This window comes from Condylostylus longicornis, unplaced genomic scaffold (genome assembly GCF_029603195.1).
Source record: "Condylostylus longicornis isolate FDR11 unplaced genomic scaffold, ASM2960319v2 ptg000038l, whole genome shotgun sequence".
NCBI classification, from domain to species: Eukaryota; Metazoa; Arthropoda; class Insecta; order Diptera; family Dolichopodidae; genus Condylostylus; species Condylostylus longicornis.
In genome coordinates, this window is record NW_026578007.1 from 1,483,565 (window position 1) to 1,508,623 (window position 25,059).

General features: G+C 24.9%; 1 protein-coding gene across 1 annotated transcript in view; it reads left to right on the top strand.

Moving 5' to 3' along the window:
• Positions 1-3,183: 3,183 nt before the first annotated feature.
• Positions 3,184-25,059, top strand: part of LOC129608931 (protein trachealess) — a 37,629-nt gene continuing 15,753 nt past the window's right edge. The window contains exons 1-2 of the mRNA XM_055520736.1: positions 3,184-4,092; positions 21,408-21,646. Coding sequence (XP_055376711.1) covers positions 3,821-4,092; positions 21,408-21,646 — 511 coding nt within the window. The 5' untranslated portion in view covers positions 3,184-3,820. The remainder of the gene's footprint in view (positions 4,093-21,407; positions 21,647-25,059) is intronic.

Sequence of the window (25,059 nt, forward strand, 5' to 3'; positions counted from 1 at the left end):
TACTATACTATCAAACATAATAAAATAGCACTGTGCCAAATCATTACCAGCACTTACGCTATACTACTAATACCACACACAAAATATACATTGTATATGCATATGTATACCACACAAAAAAAATAATCCATTCAGAAGCGAAAAATTTCAATTCGTGACTCTTATTAAAATGCCACTGGTGAGCTATGTACATGACTATCAGGGATGTCAGGTCCTTGTTTTCCCACCAACGAAAAAATATATTATATGTTATACATATATATGCATATGTATGTGTATAATAATATAAAATCATAAAAGTTGAGCATGTACAAAACATAAATACGCATTTTACATATTTATACGGTTTTAAGAAGCATATATACAGAGTGTATATGTGTGTGTGTATTAAAAAACGTTATAAGGATTGAAAATAAAAACCCATGTATACAGATGAAAATTAACTTACATACATTCTTTTAATTTACGTTAAAAAGAGTGCTATATAAATGCAATTTTACTCCAAAAAATAATTGTTTATGCTATCCTTTTCTAACTTTATATTGAAAATATCAAATAGTTGAGTTTTAGATGTTTTTAACTTTAACACAGAGTTGAAAACTCTCATAATAATATTGTGCAGTAATTGTTGATTATTTGTTTTTATTTTTCAACTAGAAGAGAGAGAAAAATCTCTTTCAATCTCTCTTTTCGCCTTTATCATTTTCTTTTATTTTTTCAAAAATAAATAAAAAGTAGAATACACAATTTTGTCTCTCTTTACTTATATTTATATGTGGTAGTTACAACATGATATCGTATGGTATTCCATGAATTAGTTTAACGGAATTTTGTAAAACAATTTTCGTAGAGAAAATTTAATCGTAAAAAATTCAAATAAAGTGGAAAATGTAATGAATAAAAAACTATTTCAGAAGAAGAAATAAATAGAAAAGAAAATGATAAAAGAGTAGAAAGTGGAAGAACAAAAACTTAATCACAAAATTAATTGTACTTTATTCGAGTTTATATTTTGTTTATTAAACTTCTACATAAATATTTTGCTACAGTTTTCTATATAAAACTTTTCTAAAAATTTAAAAAAACAATTATTTCTCGATTTTTAATGTATCATTAGGAACTTGTACAATATGGAACTGTGGTATGTAAATTCAGAAAGAATAATAATTTTACATCAGATGTGCGAACTATTTAAATTTCATTTCTATACAATGTCTGCCTCGCATAAGTTATTGAAAAAATAAAAAATTTGCCATGTTTTTTTATATTTTCTAATTTGTTTTGTAAAAGCATAATTTTCTTATAATGGAAATTAACTAAAACTTATAAGTTTCAAAAACAAACTAAAACTAATATCATTTAAAATTTCTATTTGTATCTGAAACACAATACCTCATTTTGAAATTTGTATTTAAAACTCAACAGCATTATTAAAAGAGCATATTTCTTATCTTATTCTAACAACTTAAGTTGATTAAAGTATTTACTTTAAAGAAGAAAGTTTTATTGAAATAATTATTATAATTTTCGCATTTTGCATATCTTTGGGAGCAGAAAAAAAAATACGAGACATATCATCAGAATGATTAAATTTCGTTGCTAATTGTAACGCAAACGTCCAAACACATAATTATATTTTTTGATAAGAAGCCATTTACTATTTAGGAAAAATAAGCTGACTAAAATTAAAATTTTTCGAACTTTGAAAGGCGGTAACTTGAGCAATGAAATTTCGTTCATATAGCGAAATGAATTTTCGTTATTGTCTTAGAGAAATAGGTTTATCTTTATATAGATTTATACAGATTGTGACTTTTGCAATATTACAGTGTGTTTACACTTAAAACACATTGGTGTGATTGAACATATTGTACACTTTGTTTTTTTTTTTTTCATATTTCCGACATTGTCAAATGGATATTTTTTTAACTTATTAGCGAGAGTGCGGATAAACATTTTGAAATATTTTTTTCTTAAATACTTGTTCTGTCTACTTTTATTCTTGTTTATTTTAATATTTGTTATATACATATACTTGCGAGCTCTTAAAAAACTAACCGTAAAAACATGATCGAATTGTTCTGTACTCTCTCTATATACCCTATATGCATAAATATGTTGCTGCTGGTATTACAATTTCTCATAACGACGTGTATATTTTCTATATTGTATAAGTATATTGTATATGTAGAGTTATGTTATGCATAAAATATACTGAGTTAAAATTTCTTAACACTAATACATTGTAACTAAACGGTATAATCCAGCCCTAATGTTTTGAAAAAAAAATAATTGAATGACACAAAAAAAAATCAAAATTTTCTTTCTTTGCTTTTTTTTTGTATTCTTATTTTTGTTTTATACTTCTGTAGTGTTGTCCTTTATTTTCAGTTTTTATTTTTGCTTTATTTTCAATTTCCATATAGTTCACTTCTTTATTATTGTTGTTGCTTTTTTATTACACTTTACTTTATATGTATATCACTTATGTATGTATATATGTATTTTTCTTTTGTCAAAAAATTTTGTTTTTAATTTTGTATTCGGGAAGTTTTCAGTTTTGATTGTGACGTGAATATATTCGCACGTACAGCGAGTTTAAAAGAGGAAAACAGAAAACTATAAGAATAACTACACTCTTATGTATTTTTTGTGTGTGATTTTCAAACGAGTGTGTTTTTTGTTATACTATTTAATTCCGTGTGTTACAAATATGTGAATATACTTTTTGTGTTCTTCATACAAATTACAATTTTTGACTCCCTTTCGCATATATAACTTGCATTAAGAATAAAATATTGTCGTAGAAAGTTAAAAGAAAAACTAAAACAAAAAAAGCAAAATTTTAAGCTCAGTGCCGTTTCTATTCGATGCAAGTGTTATACGGGTTAACGGAATATTTTTGAAACAAAATTATAATAATAATTGTCAAACCTAAAATAATTGTTATAATTATAAATAATAATACAATTAATTAATATATTTAAATTTTAATTGAATTTTAATCAATAACAAGAGAAAGTGAAATAATTTCAAATTTTTCCAAATTTGGGATTCGATCAATATGAGAATTTCAATTCTTTTATAATATAAAATTATAAATTTCATGATATTTTTTATTTAATATTCTGATCATATAGAATTTTCGTTTTATTCATAATACAAAAATATAGGTATGTGATTCGTACATTTTCTAGACATGATTTGATTTTCATATATTTTCATAGTTTCATGTTAAATAAAATGCATTCATTGATGTTAAACAAAACAAACAATTTATTTACGTGCGGTTTCAACATGCTATAAATAAAGTACACGTACTAATAGTAAAATATATCAATGAAAAGTGGACACCATGACATCATATGTCAAATGCATATAGTATAGGATTTGAAAATTGTAAAATAATAAAAATGGAATAATTTTTTTAATTTTTACAATACAATTCGAATGTTTTTTTAAAAATTAAACTAATTAAACATTAAATAATTAAACAAATTAATAAAATATTACAAAAAAAAATAAAATTTCAAAATATTTATGAAAAAAAATTACATAACAAAATTGACAAAGTAATTTTGCTGAAAGCTGACAAAAAGCAGAGCCTAAAAAAGAGTTCTTTTTTTAAAACACAAAATACTTAAGAGTGAAGATTAGAAAATTAAGTTCTAAATAAATAAAAACAAAAAAAAGTTATCATGCTTAATTTAATTTGAAAAAAAAATTAAGAAAATTTTAAAAGAATAAAAAATTTTTATCGGAGTTTTTTTCCTTTTTTTTCTATTAATCGAACCATTAATATTAAAAATACTTATTAAAAATGTTGCCTTATCAAGCTGTTGCAATGGATTATGCAGCGGCAGGTTATCAAAGGCAACCAGGTACTGGTATACCTGGTGGACCAATGACACATCATATGGGTTCACTTGGTATGGCTGGTGTTGGTGTTAGTGTTGGTAGTGTTGGTTCACCATTTACACATTCATGGTTGGTGCCAACACAGGATTTATGCGCTGTACCATATAAACAAATGCCGAATCAACATCATCATCAGAATTCACAAATGCATCCAAATCAACAAATTGAACCGGGGCATGTTATTTTTCCTATAATTATTATAATTAAATTATCTTTTTTTATTTAATAAAATATTTGAAATTTAAATATTTTTTTAGGTATAAGTACGCAAATATTGGTGTGTATTTAAACTTATTTTAAGTATTAAAATACCGCAACTATACTAGTACTCTTTTCTTACAACAATTTAGGATCGAGTCGATTTTCACATTTCGTTCACTATTTTATAAAAGAAGATTAATTTTTTCCAAAAATTAAAACAATACTTAAACTTATTTAATTATAAAGAAATAGATGACCAAAATATTTTTGATATTTATTTGAATTTGGTTTGTTTTCAAGAAACACACGAAATTTGAAGATTTACCGAACTCACTCACTTTATTAAAGAATAACTTTCCCTTTATACACAAAAATTGTGTGATATTTACGATTAAAGATTTCTTATTTTATGAGTGATGCCGCATACAATAAAAACGAGAAAGCTCAGCAGTGTTACTAAAAAACCACTTAAATATCCTTTAAATTGCATTAAGCTGGTTACAAAAATTCAAAATTTTTCCGGTCGAATATTTATACAAGAAATGCAGTAGTAAAATCAAAACAATTAAAAATTTAAAAGAACCAACTGTTTTCAAATAGTTTATGTAACGTTAAAAAATCTTTAAGTTTAATTAATTTTGCTCAATTTAAAAAAATTATGTTGTTTTATTTCCTATAACAATTTTTTCCATAAAAAACAAAATTATGCAGCTTAAAACTCTAAAACACATTCGAGAACCATTCAAAAAGGAAATTATTACATTTAAAAGGTTCCAAATTCACTTAATTTATGTTTGACACTTCTAAAGTTGCAGCTCTGTACCAATTTTTATAATTTGACCCCATTCGATTTCATTAAAATACTTGCGATAAAAAAATATAATTTCTTAGTTTTTGCAACAGTCTTTTACATTTCAAAATAAAAGAAGTGAAGAATGAGATTTAAAAAAATTATTTTAAAAATTTAAAAATATTTTGGGTATTATAAAAAGGTATTTAAATTCCTTAAAGGTCATTTATTTTTTTTACTTACACATCATTTCATTATTAAATAATACGAACACATTTTGCTTATGTGCGTTGATAGATAACCCATTTACTCTGGTGGTCAAATTTTTATTTTCAATCAAATATTTACGAAAAAATTTCAATTATTTTCATATACTTACCGATTCAATAAGAAGTCAAGTCAGCAATTTCTTAAAGGCAAGAAAAAAAAAACAAGATTTAAATCTAATGATATGCTATATTACTCCATAAACATACAAATTAAATGACTATGCTTAATTTTGAGTAACACTTTTAAGAAATAAAAAAAAAATACTCAAAATATGCTACTGTACCTATGCCGTAAAAATAATTTTTCCATTTTTTTATATTGGTGTTAAAAAGTCAGCATGATACCAAATTTTCTTTATTGGTTTCACTATATTTAAATTGCAGCAGGGAAGTTTTTTGATTTTTGTATTTTTTTTTTCTTATAAAGCTGGGCACCATAGTCTTTTGTACTTTGTATTGAGCTTTGTATAATGAGTTTCTATTTATGTTATTATGAGTAATTAAATTTTAAAGTTAGATTCATGTAGGTATAAATTAGGATAGTGCTACTGGAATTCTTATTTATGTTTTAACTTAGTTTTTTAACAAGTACATACACCTTATATTTAAATTGGATTTTCTAAAAATTTTATCAAAATTTTACAAGAATTATTGAATTTATGATGTACCATACACATTAATTTGGATGAGGTATCTTATAAAACCTTGTATTTGTACCTTATAAACAGCTATGTTCTTCTATATTAACTTCTTAAAAACAAAGAATTTGTCCAAATCAGAATATTCTTATATAACAAATACCAACTTTTGAATAAGATTTTAAAATTGCGTATACAGGGAATTTTGTTATTTTTCGTAAATACGCGTATGCTTACCATATATACGTACATATACGTAGGCAAATACATGGAAAAACTTTATCCTTGTATTATTAATTTCATTATAACCGTCTTAGACTCTGAAATTTGTGTAATTTTTAATCAAATTAGATAAAACTGCAAAGCTTATCTTTTATATTCTAGTATATGTAAAACTAATTTTGTTTTCCCATTGAATGGACCTAGTATTAATGTGACAACATTATCCTTATTTGTGATTTGATTATTATGAAGTTGCTGATATAGTTACATACGCATAAGTAGAATTATTAAAATTAATTTGAATCAGTAATTTAACGATAAAGTCGACAATAATTTCAAAAATAATTAGACGCTTTAGAAAAAAAAAATATTGGTTATGGAACTATACGTTATTTATTATTTACTGTGTCCTCTTGTTAGTTAGAAATGTTAGAAAAGAGCTTAGTCCAACTTAAAACCTGGTTTTAAAATAGTATCAATAATCCAAAAATATTAAATTTTTTATTTCTAAACATTATTTGCTTTGTCTCTATTAAAAAAATTGGTTTTTGAAATTATAGCGTTTTCATTTTAGACTGGCAATATTTGTAATTACCATTGTATATTTATTTGTAATTACCATTGGTTATTATTACGTTACGTTACTATAACTCATATTGATACAGAATATTGATGGTCATAGTTACAGTTTCTTAGTTTTTGCTAATGTTATTTTATATTTCCCATCAAAAACTCTTAAAAACGCTTTCATAATTGCTAATAAATATGCAAATTTATTGATTATTTTGCTTAAGGAAACAAAAAAATTGCAATTATTACGGATTTAAGTAAAATTTTACGTTTATATTTTTATTAAAAGCTATTTATGCGTTAAATTTCTTTCCCAAACCATTAACAATCAATTATTTCAAAAAATTGTTTTATTACTATTATAATATTATAATAAAAAGTTGGGTCAAACCAATGGTTTGTAATGTAGCACTTTTCCCTTCAACAAGTGAAAATAATGCTTTTAAAAACAGTCTATGTATATCCACCACACTATTAAAATTATTTTCATTTATAAACGAAACTATTTCTAGCATTGCATATATTTAGGATGAACCAAAAAAGCAAAAAAATTAATATAAAGCCAAAATTAATATAAACAGGGGTTAACATAATGCTCGATTTTAAGGGTTAATTGCGTGAGTTAAGAAAAACAATTATATTTTTTAATGACGTGGAATTTACCGTTAAATTTTTGCGTTTATAGAAATTTGAAAAAGCTTCCGGTTTCAGAAATATAAGGTGTCAAAAATGCAAATTTTACAAAATTCAAGAGGCCATAACTTGAGAGGGGCTGGAGATGGAAAAAAATTTTCTTCTAAAGAAATGAACTACTTGTTAATGTCTACAAGCCCCTAAAATTTCAAGCTTCTACATGCTGGGGTCTAGAAGAAAAACGACATCAAAAATTTGGAAAAAAAGGACTGTAGATAACGGTAAATTTGAACGGCCATTTTGTTTTTCTAAAGTTTAACTATAGTATACCGCGGTAGGGGAAGCAAGTCACTGCCTGTTTGCGTTTGCAAAATTTCAAAAATGCTTATGGTTTCATTGCAACAAATATTTAAAATAGGCCATTTTTAGTGCTTTGGGGGGGTATAACTTCTGGAGGGGGGGAGATAGGTAAAAATTTTGTTCTACAAAAATAAGTTTCTAGTAAAGATCTATGTACATATTAAATTTCAGCTTTCTATCTTTAAGAATGTAGAAGTTTTGTAAACAGACACACGGACAGACGGACGGACGGACGGACGGACGGACAGAGTGAAACTAATAAGCACTTTTTTTCAAAAAATTTTTGGAAAAGTGCTAAAAATTTATTTAAAAAATCACAGATGATATCAAATTACCGGAAAAGAATTGAAATAAAAAAAATTTTATCCACCTCATTACCAAACTGTGCACCTCATCAGAAAATTTTCTAATTCTCATCATTATTATCATTATCAATGCATCATTAAGAAAGCTACACGATATAGCTCATATAAAATAAATAGTGTAGCTATAACATTATTAATCTACACACATGTATATAAATTTATATATATTGGAAGTGCAGTAGCATTCAGTTCTAAATCTGATAAATCTAATTTTTCTTTGTTCGACAGTTCATTCCAATTTCTATAACAGAAAATCAAACTAAAGAAAAAGTTTAATTGAAAGAGAAGAAAATAATAAAATAAAAGCAAAAAATTGTTACACTTCAATATTAACAAGGAAAATCTTAGTTATAACGTCAATTTTGCTTCTTTTTTTTTACTTTAAAGTCTACTTTGTAACAAATTTTCTTTAAATACTTAACACACGAAAAACAATAGAAATAAAAAAAAATTAAATGGGATACAAATTTTTCATTTTAATATCGAAAACATTTCATTTTAACTGAGATTTATTAGTTAATTTTTATTTTCTAGTTCGATGACGATGAAAGTCTTATAAGATAAAAGAGTAGTCATAATTGCAATCGTCAAGTGAATTGCCAAAAATTATTTATACAATTTTATGGTTAAAAACAATTATAACCTACATAGATACACTCGATATTATTTATTATATGCTCTTCTATCGCACTAACACTTGTGGTATTTTGGTGCGAAAAAAACAATAAACTAACAATTTTGGCGAGAAACGGCCTAAATATAGCCATATATGTCCGTATTTAACAAAAATATGTAGGTAATAATAAACTATGAGGATATATTTATCCCCAATAGATTACCATCATGGCAATTCCAGAGTTAGAAAATTATAAGAACAATATTTTACTAATTTTTATTTAAAATTAAATTTTATAAAATATTTAATATTTATGTCCTTAATTATACTTCTCATATTTTTAATTAGTTCTTACATTCTTGAAATTAATTTATTGGTATCAAGAAGAGATTTTTGCATACTGTTAGAAAATTATTCCTAAAAATAATTTAGGATAAGATTATTTAGATAAAGTATAGTATTGAATTAATTCAAAAGAAAAAATCTGTATTCCGACAACTAAAAATAACAACTAAATTCTGAACTTATACAAATATTATAAATATGTAAGTACATAAATTTTTTAAATTAATAGAATATTTAATTTTAATTCTTCGAAAAATTCAAATATTGTATTTGAATTTAATATGAAATAATGAAAAGTCGTCCGATGAACGATAAGATACGAGTACTACCAGTTATTGGTTTTTACAAATAGACAGCAATAGCAAAATTTGACCATCAGATTGTAAAAGAAACAATGATTCCGCATATTAGTTAGTTGAAATCTTCAGCAATATGAACGTCAAAGCGAAATTTCAAATAATAAATTGAACATCTACATTTTTTTGATGTTTTAGTTTAAATAAAAATAAGTGACCAACTGGTAATTTTTCTGTTTTTATCCTTCAATCTCTTCCTGGAAAAAGTTATAAGATCTCCAATATGTTGTAATTGTTATCAGTAATTAAAACTTAAAGTAATTTTGAATGGAGATATTTTTTACTAACTGTTTTCTACTTACTTAATCCAGAGGTATTCGACTAAAACGAACATTTTTCCGTAGCGCACAATAAATATCAGACGATCTCTAGTCTTTAATCTTAAGAGTCAATGATTGAAATTTGAGGAAAGCCATTTGAAGTTTTCAACAATTTTAGTTAGTTTAATAAGTTAAGCTATGTTGAATGGTTTATGATTCTTTATTACTCGTACCAAACACGGCACAGATTAACATTTTATATTTTATTGTTGTTAGAATGTAATTCATTGTTGCCACAAATTTCTCTTGTTTATCAACAATTCCATCTTAATTGCGAAAAATCAAATCGTATGATACCACACATTTTCAGTGTTTAGAAGAATTGGGACAATTAAGAAGCGCGATAATCATTTACCTATTTGATTAATGAACTTAATTTAGTAGTTTTTATTAGTTTTTAACAATTAGTTATTCAGTTAAAATATGTCCATGCTCAACATTTATTTCCAATATACATTTATATTTTAAGACTTACTAGCCGGACTAATTGCATTTTAGCGAACGTTTTAAATTTAATACGGAAAATGCATTAATCTTTTTTCTTTTTTTCATATAAACTGCGTTGAAAATTTTAAATTAGAAATGTTAAAAATCAATTGTTACAAATTCTATAATTTTTTTTTCAAATCATTTTTTTTTTTTTTTTTTCACTTTTACTAACCTTTTTTTATTTTGAATTAAAAAAGTAAAATACTATGCTGAGCTAAAGGAAAGCAAACTACAATAAAACACAATAACAATACGGTAGCTTACATGAACGCTGTTTTATTTTGAGTTTAAATTAATTTAACACCAGTTGTATATTGATGCCATATATTCCAATTTTCTCAATTTACCAATTTATATCAATTTTTCATTTTAAAATTATTTTAATCAAAATAATAGACCTACATAGATGCACATTATTACATTACATATACATATTAAAAACTAAAACTTGTAACTCTCGAAAAAGACTATCATTAGGACTTCTTATATGGTAAATATCTTTTTAAATTCATTTTTTGACTTCTATATGTATAAACATACACTGCTTGTCTTCAAGTACACATATAACTTAACTTTTTATTAAAAATGCATTTGACTTGAGCAATACAAAAAAAATATAAAACAGTATTTTAAAATTGTCTAGGAGGGTCTCTAAACGACAATAATATATGCCTCATCAATAAAAAAGAAATACCGTTTCTTCATATTATGTAATCACCAATTTGAGCAATGACAAATGATTTTTCGGGCCCCACAGTATTTTTGAGTAATTTGACATTTTTTGCAAACAAGAAAACATTCTTACATAAAAATTATTAGAGTGTTGTTAATCAAATTCAAGACAAGGATATTTTTTTGTTTATTTGCAATATTATCTATGTATTACTTTTCTATACCAAAATTGTACCTCTGTACTATTGATTAATTATCCTTTTTCTTATTGTTAAAAAAATATCCTTGCAAATTTTTTTTTAATTTTAAATTTTCTTGTCAATTTGTATGAAAAAAACCTTGAACCAATTTTATTAATTACGATTCTCTAAAATTTTTTATTGCAAAATTTTAAAAATGTGTGCACACTATTAAATCTGGATAATAATGTTTTCAAATTTGAGTTTAAATTTAAAATTACTTTAAATAATTTATTGTAAAATTTAATTTTTAAAACGTTGCCTTATTTAAAAATTATGAAGAAATGAAATTAGATATCAAGAAGGTATGTAACAAGACTTTATCGTTAAAGTCCCCGCTAATATTTTTTTCTGAATAATAGTGTTGTTATTAGACTTTTTGCTTAAGTGTAAAGAATTTGGGCTAATCGCGAAATTTGTTTTGAAATTGTATTACAGCTATTGCAAGAATTTATATACAACAGCAACTAAATTTTCTTAAATTATTGCCTTTTTTTAAGTTTCTGAAATACGACTAAATGTGGCAGCTGCGACACACAAAAACCACAAACAAACTTTAACGGTTTGTGGTACAAAACCCACAAACAAACTTTATTTGTTGCTGTATAATTTAACATACATCTCCCAGATAACATCTCCCAGATACATGTACCTATGTCTCCCAGATTTGAGTAACTTATTTTAATTTTTTTGTTACAGCTACGCAAACCGTCGCTCAGTTCGAAAATGAATTCGGCTCAATTATAGCGAATCTAAACAATTTATAAAAACTTTTTTAGCTTATAGCTCATGCTCAATGTCTTTTTGGGACATCGCTGGAATAGACATTCTAACAGACGGATGGGCAGTACTTATTTACTTAAAAATTAGAAAGTTGCTAAAGGTTAATGCTCTAATTTGGTCCGAAAGTTTTTTAATTATTTTAAATAAATTAATAAAAACATTTAAGAAAAAGGTATAAAATTAGAAAAAATAAATCTAAATATTCTGAAACCTAGACTATGACTTACACGCATTTATTCAGCGGAAAATAATGAAAAATATTTTTTCTTAAATTTCAAATGAAATTACAACATTTTCTGAAAAAATCCCCGAAAAACTACACATTAAATTAAAATCATTAAATTTAATTTGGGAAGTGCTCTGAACTCGAACATCAATTTAATTATAAAAAATACTCGTATATTTAAAAACATATTTCATTTAGATTTTTACCTTTATGTAGAGTAAGAAGTTATTATAAAAAAAACTGTATTAGAACCGAATTATAACCGTTTACCTTAAAACAACATTTACCAATTTACGACAAAGCACTAAGAACACCCTTTAAGAACATTTGTTTAATAAGATTTTTCATAAGAATAAGTTATAATTATTTCAGAAATAAACTTCATATCTTTAAGAAATCTTTAAGAATATAAGACCTCGAGTAAAAATCTGCAACTCAATTTTAAAATAAGATAAATATTCATTCAGCTGACGAAATATTGAAGGCCTGGATCCTTCCTAGTAAGTGTTTATAAAACACAACGATACATATTTCAGAGCAGTTAGAATGGAAAAGTCCTTAAAAAGTTAGAATGGAAAGGTGTAACTTAAAGTAAACCGTGATTTTGATAGCTTACCAAATTTTTAAATTTTGTGCTGTATATAATCTTTAATAGAAATGAAATAATAATTCTCAATCCAAAATTTTTAATTAAACTTAAAATTTAATTTTTCTAAATTGTTACAGAATTAAATAAGTTCTTTGTGAAAAAATAATTCACAATAAGTAGATTTTTTTAAGTCTAAATATCATTTACATGTATTAAGTGCGTTAAAAATTATAAAAAAAAATTTTTTTTTAATTCTAGCCAAAACAGCAATGCTTCATATAATTTTTTATGATTAAGGCACGGTCCATTATTTTCTGGATTAAATACGGTATTCAAATTTTTTAAAGCATAAAATGTATGGATACATTAATTTTGGTATAATTACCGTGTTGTTTTCAGTGATAGTTCTAAGAAATCTAAGATTTCTTTAAAAAATTCAATTTATTTTTTTATACTTCGGCTTATCATGACATCCAAATCAAAGTAAAAATATACGTAAAGCTAACACCATTTTCATTGTCTGGTTTAACAAACTTTCGGTATAGTTTCGCGTTCTTTTAATAATTTCGGTTGTTTGTAGAGGCTACACTAAACACAGGTGTTTAACTTTTAACTTCTTATTTTATTTCGTATAGTTATGATTTACTAATTTTTTAGTCTTAATTTTTTTATACCTGTTTTCCAAAAAAATTTTTTTTTGGTTTTTTTTTTCGTTACTTGACAAATTATTTAAAATGCCTTTTTGTTTTTAGGACTGTTCCGAAAGTTTATTGTTGTCAACATGTAATAAATTTCATCAACACAAAAAAAAATAAAGAAGTTTTCGGTGATTCTTAAGGTTTTTTTTCTCTTGTTTTATATTTTTATTAATGTTCATTTTTAATATTTTTATTGTTTGAATTTTATGTTTTAATTCAAGAAGTAATTTAAATTTTGGTTTCGCTTAAATGTAATAAAATTAAGTAAGCAAAAAAAAAGTTGACAAACTAGTTAAGCCCGTGGATAAAGTAAACTGTATGGTTTTAAGTTTGTAAAAATATTCAAGTTTGTGAAATTATAAAAGTTATGAAAAAAAATTTATTTGTAACTTGAATTGTACTAACATTTTAAAATGCAGGAGTCATACAAGATATTTATCTATATAAATTGATTAACCGCTTTGTATCCTTTTACAGTTGCTAGTATTTGAAAAGAGCAAAAAAAATACCGATAAACTCTTTTAATGTAATCATTACAATATCGAGATTTTAATAACATAAGCAGAATTGTTCTATAAAATAGAACAACTCTTCTTCTAATGTCGCAGTGTAGTGCCACTTTGATTTTCCAACCTGAAATCCGCCATCATAAATAAAACATAAATAGCATATGAATATTATGTTAATTCCAAGATAAAGGATTCCCAAATTTGGTGTATGCGTTTGAAAATCGAAAAAAAATTAAAACGATGATTGATAATAAAATTTGATTGTCTGTAGAGCGAAATGAAAAAACGTATTTTGTGATAAATAAGATTGTAATATGTTATGATACAATTAAAATTAGCCATAATAAGGAATTAAGATAAGACCAAGACATTGGCGGATGATAATCGACTATTTCTTCACCAATTTAACACCAATAATTTTTGAAAAATATTTATTTAAAAAAAACCCGCAATACTATTATTAATTTTTAGTATTTTTATGATTTTAAGAAACAAAAAATTTTAAAGGAATCAAATATCCTTTGGTATAATGGAAGACTTTTAGGGTCTTCTTTCTCCAACATCCCATCACATCATAGAGTGAAAACATCATCAAGAATTGTTCTCTATGATTGCTATTACTTAAGTTGTGAAATTAAGGAGGGGAATTGGTGATTAACTTTAAAAGAAAGTGCTTTTCTTCCCTAGATGCATATGAATGCCGAGAGAGTCTCAATAAATTCTATCTTAGCAATACAATTAGCAAGCAATACAATTAAAGACGAAATAAAGCGCGGCAATTACAAAATATTATCTCAAAAACACATAGGTATCTCATCTATTTTATACAATTTAATATGAATATGTATGATACACTATTACTCTTTATTATGAGTGGATAGGGAAAGAAATGAGAGCCAATAGAATAGCATAAATCCGAACACCGAAGAACAATTTATAGACTAATGAATTCCAGAAAAAAACCGAATTATTTTAGCCAAATGATATTGTGCGTAGATAAAAAAAGATCATAAGGATCTACAAATTTTCTGGAAGGTCAAGCATTAATTGGCGTGCTTTATAAAAGACATAATATAATTACAATCTTATTTTCCATTATGAAAATAAATTTGGAAAAGTTTGAATTTTTAAATTTTCATTTAGTGTTGCTAATAGAAATCCTGTAATAGAGCACTTCAATTTCTAAATCAATTAAGATTTACAAAATTTGTAAATCTAATTAAAAATATTAATTTTTTTTAAATTTTTAAACATTCTTCAACTATTGTTATCATAATTCTTATTCTCCTAAAATTAATATGTTCCAAATTCTTCATAAGTGAAAAATCATTAAAGTGAAACAGATCTAAAAAATGTGATAAACAAATATTTTACTTTTTTCTTATTGTTTTTCATATTTTTTATGAGGTTTACTTTTTGCTCTTTTTTATGTGTATACATAGTCTTCTTCTTTTTTTTAATAAATTATTACCTTAAGTTTACCCTAAAGCATCTCTCTGTTTCCTAAAGATATTTTTTAACATATTTCTTAAGAAAATAAAAAAAACAAAAGATATTCAGATTCGTTTCGGTTTTATTTGTAAAAATTACGGAAATTCATTCAAAATATTGGAAAAAAAAGCGGCTACAAAATGAATGAAAACCAGAAAAATTTAAACCAGATATAGAAAAAACTTTATTATAATAGCCAAAACAAATAAACTTTAAATTATACTGGACTTGATGATTATAATGATAGCATATGAAGATTAAATGCCAAAGAAAAAATTGAAATTTTTTAAACGGGATATGCTTATACTTTTGTATGTGTATCATTTAAATGACAAAACAATTACATATGAAATATATGTGTATTACTTTAAAAGGTAATAACAATTAATCAAAAGAAGAAGAAGAATAAGAAAAACAACACACTTTTCTTCTTTGATATCTTCATAAATATTCGAAAAAATAAAAGAAACCTTACATTCTAATATAGTCGGAGTACAATATTAAAATATTTCTGTCTGATTCATCATCGTTTCATACATCTCGTATTGATATTTCATGAATAGAATTTCAGATAAATTAAAGGTAATAAACATACAAATCATTCACTAAAGTAATACTGACAAATTAGTAGCTATTTGTCAAATAATGTATTCAATACGGAAACGTTAAAGTTATAGACAATTTTACAAACATATATACATACTCGTATAACATAAGATACATTCAACATATTAATATTTTTATACTTTAAAATATTGAATATTTTATAAAAAGATTTAATATATAAAAATGAAATACATAAAAACGTTATGAATAAAATGTTTAAAAGTCATAAATAACTTTGGAAGAAATTAAATATGAAAAATGGTCCAAAGTGTCCTTCTTTAAGTGTAAATTTATATTGAAATTGCATCCTTTGCAATGTAAATTAAAATTATTAAATGTGATTAAAAATGTAACTTAATAACGTCTCCAATAACAAAAGGAGTTGTTAAAATTAAAATGCTACAAGATGCTACAGAACGTTATAACTGCTGGATAATAAACAGCAGTTTACTTTATGCTTATTGGATTAGCAAATTTTATTCAGAAGGATCTATAACATGTTTACTAGTATGAGATTTACTTCTCATTTTTTTATCACATTACAAAATTTCGAAAAAATTGTGCATTCGTTTACTATGTCTGCCCGTACGTTCTTCTTCCACATCGAAAATAGATGACTGAAACCTTTAAAACTCAGTGGGAACATTATTTTTTTAGAACATAATTTTCTGTACTATCCCATATAACTTCAATACAACGTTCTTTCAAATTCATGTTTTCAATGTTAGGTGGAGAAAATTTAAGTTTTTGACAAACTAACTGTATTCAAAATATCATACTATCAAGCCTTTTACTAGCTTTCAATAACTGTTTGTATAAAGCTTTTATACTTTTTGGAAGAGACGTTATACGCAAAAAAACTAGGGCAAGTAGAAATTTCGTGAAAATTCGTTAAAATCGTTGTATTTCGGAAACCGTTGTGCTATAAACTATGATATATAATATTGTACTCTTTACTGAATCACCCTGAATATTAATTTTGGTCAGATTTTGACTTATCTAATTGTTTATAATAACAAGTCCTAGACTTAAATTGTTAAAGAGAAATGTGCCATTTTACAAAACATGGATTTTTACGACTACGTTTTAATATATAAGAGGTTTCTTCCTATGGAACTTCGCATCAAAACTTACTATGATTTACTTCTGTAATTTGCATTTAAGTTTTTTACTTACGTCCATACACTAAAGAATTTGAAAGCATAAGCAAATCACGATTTAATTTTTCACATTTCGATAAATATTTGTGAAAAATAAGCTAATGGGTTTCACTCACTCTGTCTGTCAATGTATTCATATGTTCGTCTGTTTGAATATAGCAAATTTTATACATAGAATCTTAGCGAAACCTTTAGTTATCTGGATTGAAATAATTTTGTGTAGCCCGCTTACTTCAAAGAAAAATGTTGTATTTTGTAAATGAAGGACTGGATTTATTCCTTATTTTTTTCTTGAGTTTTATAACTTGTTAGTTGGTACCTTAATAAAAACATGAGTTTTATCAAAAATTATTCTGTGCCAAAGCTTATGCTTGAAGTTTATCATTAAGCTTCGTATATGTTATTGTTGTTCGTTATTAGACACTTAAAACATGAATGATTCTTTGAAAATATTTTGTATAGTTAAGGATTTAATATAAAGTTATGTTATGTATGGTTTTAATATTTTTTTTTTGTTTATTTATTTATTATACTCCTTCTATACACATATAAACGTATGTACAGTTTGCATTATAAATTTGCTGACTCGTTTGTAATGCTAAGAAATAACAGAAGTATATGTTTCTGGAAGTATATGTTTCTTCATCGCCGTGTGTCCAGGCGATGAAGCAAAAATTTATTGAGTTGTTTAACAAATTGTCATAAATGATTCATTATAGTAAATACCAAGATCCTTAAATTAATTAAAGAATACTTTAATAAAACGATCAGTCCGCGTAACTGATCCAAATAATTTTTCGAGTAGATTTCTAACTTATTTTGACAAGTAAAATCGAAATCTCTCTGCATCCATATTGTAAAAGAAAAACGTCACATGTTGGTCATTTATTGTCCAAAGTTTCCAATACAAGGTTTTAATTTTTTCATGAATTTAGTTAAACATTTCTGCTAAAATACAGATAATTTGATCATGAAATTAAATATTCAGAAATGTTCTTAAAATGTAATTTTAAGCATGCATTTGCTTGCACTATTTTATAAATTCATACAAACTTTTGACAAATAAAATTTATTTTAAATAATATTTTAACAACTTCTTCAAACCTTATTTAGGTATAAATGTAAATATAATTTAGGGAATACAAATGATATTATGATTTTTATGATTTTTCAACTTTTTACCACCATATAATGGATTATTAACTCTCTCTGTACTTACATGTATTTGTAAAAAAATAAAAATAAAAAAAAATCCTCATGACAGAAAAAAATTAGGAAAGTTTTTTACATTTTCTCTTCCAGTAATAGCGTTTTTATTATTTTACTATATGAGAATGTTTAGCTAAACATTCCCTTTGAAAAAGAAATATGTCGGTTTCTGTTATGACTTTATTTAGCCACAAAACTCAAAAAGGCAAAAAAACACAAAAATACCAAAAAGGTTTTGTACGTGACTGAGAATTGCCGAAGACAAAGAGATTAGGGCAAAAAAAAAATTTACTGTTAAAAGCAAAAAAAAAAGAATTAAATTTCCGAAAAAAATTTTCAATAAAATAAAATAAAAGAAGTATTTTTCACTTTGGTTTTATTTTTTCTATATTTTCACAATTATTCACATTATCACTTATAATAAGCAATGGTAGATTAACTATGTTAGATTAAGAAAATTTATACAAAATAAAAATGTAACAACAACAATAATTTCGTATTGATACAAAAAAACAAACGGTAAAAATTTTAGATCTGTTAAGGTCAGTTGGCAACTGATTCAAATTATTTTGAGTATAAATTAATGCGTAAATCGAAATATTTATGGCCAATGCAAAATCTGGAAAATAATTTTTGTATAATGAAAATTCTGAAAAATTTAATATGTACATATGTATCTCAAAAGAAACATGTCAATCCCTTGTCCCACCTCTAGTCTACGAGTCTACGTAAGACTTTCGTGTAAAATTAATAAATTTAATTAGTTCGGGCTTTTCAACGATGTTCTTGTTTTGTAAATTATTAACATTGTAAATTATTTAAAGACCAAAGCTTTCTAATTTTTCTAGTACTTTTAAACTGATAATTATGAAAAGCATAGGATGGTATGAAAACAAAATCAGTATTTTATAAACAAAATTGCTTTTTTATTTCAAATTGTAATCGGGAAACCCTAAACTGGTTTCCTATCTGCAGAATATTTACCTGTATGGAGAACGATTAAATCCTTGTTAATACCTTTGCTTTCAATAAAAAAAATAACAAAGAACGTTTTAGTATTTAATTTGTTAATCTTATACCATTTTTTTAGGATATAAACATTAGATATCAAAAGTATTACCAATGTTGAGCATCCATTCTTCTAAGATTTCAATTGATTAATTTCACATTGTTATAGTACACTTAATATTAATTTTATTCTTCATTACTGTATTAAGCTTTACAAAATTTTAACGCAACCATTTGTACGAAATTATTGCTATTTTTCCGTTCTTTTTCATTTCTTTTGTAAGCACCTTTCTGTATTGTGAATTAGTAATTGGGCTACTTCATACTTCTGTTATTTCACAAACCTGGGCTTTATTTTAATTGGCCTGGCAATTTTTCCTTTAAGCTGAAGACTCAACTCCTGTAGTCTCCCTTATGGATTATTTTGCTGCTCTCTCCCAACGAATGACTGATCAAAATCCATTTTATCATTTTAATTTGGGTTTTCCTTGGGTTTCCTCTTCGTTTATGATTATCTTACATCAGATACAAAATATATTCTTTTGTCTATTCAGTTTTTTTTGTGAGCCAGATTCCGCTTTCGTTAAAAAATAGTAATTTAACGAAAAAGTTGAATAAAGTTATCTTTGTGTTTCTATTAAGAATCTTCCTAATGCTATTTTGGCAAGTTTTATATTATACATAACGTATATTTCAACATTTCTATCTATAATAGTTATACTATCCACGAAGGACAAGTTAGAGATATCTCTATTTGGGTTTCGAAATTATTTATTTTTATTTATTCTGTTTTGTTCTCAAGTCAAGTCATTCTTTATTCCTTAATCACACTCGTAATTTTTGGATAAGTTAATGTGTACACGAAATTAAAATCAGATTTGTTTTATTTCTCTACCAATGGTTCTAGTCCTTCTGCCTTCGTTACAAAAGATTATTACGAAAACAAGATCTTAACTTCAATTAGCTTCAGTTAAGTTTCCATTTTCGAAAAGTATCTTTGGTATATTCGCCTATTTTATCTGAAATACCCTTACTTGTAAATAGTATGCAACTAAATTTATTTACAGTTGATTTACGTAATGTGCATTGACAAATCTACATAACAGATATATAAACATATGTAAGATTCAGAGCCCTGTAAAATAAATATGTACATATGATAATGTAAACATGAAATACACTCGGTACGAGTTTTTTTGTGTTGATAAAATGTTTAGATTTTAATAGAAAAATTTACTGTTAATCCTGTTTAATCCCTTTTGTTGAAAGTGGCGCTTAATTGCAACATTTCTCATAAGTAATGTTAAGGTTCCATTTTATAGATCATTATAGATTCTTATTAATAAAAAATACCGTAAATATTTTCGAAAAAAAATTATTTTATTTTCTTTTATTAATTCGATTTGAAATTTGTTTTTATGTAACATACCTAAAATTGTAATCCGATTATTGTTCACATTTTTAGTAACAAAATGATAAAATATTTTTAACTTCTTTTCATAGTTATTCTAAATAAGAAGGAAAAAAATTGAAAGTTCGATTTTTAAATCCTTTAATAAAAAAAAACAAAGGAATAAAACTGCCAATCTGAAAATGATTCGTATAAGTAAATTTAATTTTTTCAACATCCTGTACCTTCGGAATTGTTCCACGTTCTAAAATTGCAACTTTCGTTTTTAAATATTTGGTAATCTTATAATTATGATATATATACATACTTGTACAAATATGTAGAGCAAATAATCCAACCATCCCTACATCCCAACGTTATACGAATCAATATGCGGTATTTGTATATGCGCAAACAAGATTTTAATTTCTAATAACAAGAATAAGTCGTTCTACCTTTTGCTAATTTATTAAAATATTATAACACACTTTCAAAATCGTTATGTGTTTGACGATTTATGTTTTGTTTTAATTTCGATAATATTTTCAAACAAACAGTTAACTGTAAAATAAGTTGAAGCGGCTATAAAACGAAGTTACACATATTGTGCTTCTATAAAATCTATGAAACATAATTCATACAGTGTCGGGCATTTCAAATTTTTTAATTAAGTATTAAATATAATATTACTTTTACAATATTGAATATTAATTTTAAAAATTATTTTACTTACAGAATTTTAGAATTAAGAAAAGAAAAATCAAGAGATGCAGCAAGATCTAGACGAGGTAAAGAGAATTTTGAATTTTATGAACTAGCAAAAATGTTGCCATTACCAGCAGCAATAACAAGCCAATTGGATAAAGCTTCTATAATAAGACTGACAATAAGTTATTTAAAATTACGTGATTTTAGTGGTCATGGAGACCCGCCATGGACGAGGGAGCCTTCAAACAGTAGTAAAGTATTAAAAAGTAAGTATCAAATGTGATCTATTTTCTTACTAAACACAATATACAATATTTTCTATTGTTACAAAATTATACACATAAATAATTAAACTGTACTATTCATTCTATACTCTTTTAATCTAATTATAGAGTTATTGAGATTATAATTATTCTCCTGATTATGAGATTATATTTACTCTCCTTATAATTGAGAACCTGATTTAAAATCAGGATCAACTCTTATTTAAACAATTGCATACTTGCAAAATAATTTGGTAATTTTAAAACTTCGTAAGCTCTACATTTTAAAGATTATTAATACCTTAAGCATTTAATTTTTAAAATCAATAAATTAATTGATTTTTCAAAAATAAATGCAAATAAGAGTATAGCTATACTATTAGAATGCCCTTAATTGATATATATTTATGTCTTTGCATATATTTTTGTATTCAAAAATTTAAGTGCAGTAATTACTTAAATAAAAAGGTTATCTCAAAATTGAGCTTTGATTGACATTGAATACTAAAAATACATACATGCCAAGCATGTGGTGTCAATTAAAAACCTTATGAGTTTAGCCATGTCACGATTTTATTTTACATCTGTCATCACGATTTTTCAATTAATTTTCCAATAATTTTGTTATTATTTGAAAATTATATAAAAATATATTTTATCATGATCTAACAAAACTATAAAAAAGTCTGCGATATTGATGTCAGTAGGTACTTAACTATTTCATGCAATTTATTAATTAGTTTTGACTTTAATGATGATTTTTGATTATGTTACGAATAAAATAGCAATAAATAAAGGTCATATTTACTCAACATTTCAAAAAAATTTAAAATAATTTATTTAGAATTTCAAAATTAAATAAACACAAACAAAAGTAAAATATGAGGGGGATTTAATTTTAAATTGAAAAGCTACAAATGTTTGAAAGGCAAAGTTCATTAAATCAAATATATGTATGTATATAATTTTTTGGAAAAATATTAAATATTATTTAATATTTAATTTTAAAATAAATATTTTCATCCGACTTACTGCCAGATTTTTTAAAAGTAAAGGAGTGACAATTAATTTATTGTTGAAGTTTGGAGCAACGATAAGCTGCTTTTTAGCACTTTTCCAAACATTTTTTGAAAAAAAGTGCTTATTGGTTTCACTCTGTCCGTCTGTCCGTGGACATGTTTACAAAACTTCTACACCCTTGAAGATAGAAAGCTGAAATTTTATATGTGCATAGATCTTTACTAAAAACTTATTTCCGTAAAACAAAATTTTTACCTATCTCATCCCCTCTAAAAGCTATACCCAAAACCCTAAAAATGGCCTTTTTTAACTATATGCTGCAATGAAACCATAAGCATTTTTCAAATTTTGCAAACGCGGAAAGGCAGTTTTTTGCTTCGCCTATCGTGGCATACTATAGTTAAGCTTTAAAAAAAAACAAAATGGCCGATCAAATTTACCGTTATCTAGAATCCGTTTTTTCCAAATTTTTGAAGTCGTTTTTCTTCTAGACCCCAGGTTGTGGGAGGCAGTTTTTAAATACTAATAAATAGTTTATTTCGTTAGAAAAAAAATTTTTTCAATCTCCATCCCCTCTCAAATTATCAGCCATCAGAAAAATTAAGTCTGATATAAAAACAGTTGTCAAACTTTATCGTAGAATTAATTTTGAATATTTTTGTATATGTAAACAATATCTTACATTCCGGCATTCTTTTGTGTTCGGAATATATTCCGTGAATTAAAAATCAGACCAACGGAATATATTCCGAATGCAGAAGAGAACGTCGGTTAAAAATCAGACTAACGGAATATATTCCGAGCGCAGAAGAGAACGTCAATTAAAAATTAGACTAACGGAATATATTCCAAGCGCAGAAGAGCGTCTATATAAATGTAATGAATAAAGATATTTTTATTCAGGTTTATCGAAATTTTTTAGGAATTATATGTACCTAAAGGAACGAAGATAATAATACCTATAAGCATGTAAAAATAAAGTGCTTTTTCTTAGACTCACTCCACGTTGATTATGTCCACACACTCTCCTGTGTATATTACTTTGCCTCACAATAAAATTGATACAAGTTTCGAATAGTAGAGGAATTATGTCATTGCCTTCGTATTTTTTTGTTAATTTATTTATGTACATATGTAATTAAAATATAATTGTAGAACTATATATTATAAAATTTGTTCGCTTAAGTCTTAAAAGCAAAAAAATAAAACCCAAAATGTATTCAAATTGTCCAAAAACTTAAAAATACGTGCGTAAATTTTATGCTCGTATGTAGATATGAATATAATTTTAAATATGTGAAGCGCCATTTTAGTTTTAGTTTTAAAAATATTATTTTAAATTATATATACAAATTCCTTTCTATTTAATATACTATGTAAAAGACAACCGACACATATACATATGTACGTTATGTATGTTGATAGATATTATGTTTACACATAGTTAATATCCATAAAAGCGAGGAGATTAAATGTTTAGAAATTCTTTTATTATTTTTCTAAACTAAAAAATAAAATTTATTTTAATATTATGCAATTTATTTCATCTTTTTTTCAAAAATTTCAAATCAAACTAAATGGAACATAAAAAATCTGTAAATAATTTTTTTTTAAATAAATAAATTTTTTTATTATATTATGTTTTTTTTAATCTTAACAAATGGTAATTTTTTCTCCACATTTTAACAATAATTTCTAAAACAGTAATTTAATGGGTACTTACATAGTTGAGTTTAAATACATATTTAAGAGAGAAAACTAAAGAAAATATAAGACAATAAAATAGAATGATTAAAATAAGAATAAATAATTTTACTGTCACAATGTCGCCATTTTCATTTTCTAACAAAAGCAAATTTAAAAAAATCTTTGCTTTAACAATAAATTCAAATAAATAAAATTAAAAGAAAAAAAACAAAGAAAAAATTCCAACCACAGTGTTTTTTTTTTATTTTTTAGTTATTCAAATATTTATATGGATACAAATAAATCTTGGCAATTTATGTATTTATGTATTATATATTATGTATACATAATATATATATGTATGAACGTTTGGAAATGTATCATATAACTATAGCATATTAAATATGCGTATATTCAAAATTCCGCCATTTTGAATTTTTATTTAAAATTATAATTTTATTTTTATTTTTTTTGTTTTGTAATTTTTCTTATTGTTATTTTTCTATTATTTTTATGAATATACTAAAGTGAATACTGAACTCATCAAATGCTAATTCATTGTAATGGCATTGCCAGAAAGTTACACTATAATTTAAATATACCGAAATACATCATATTTAGGAAAGTGTGGGTGGGACAAATAAACAACAACACAGATATTTCCTTTTGAGATTGAGGTGCCTAACAATTTAGACTAACTGAACTACAGA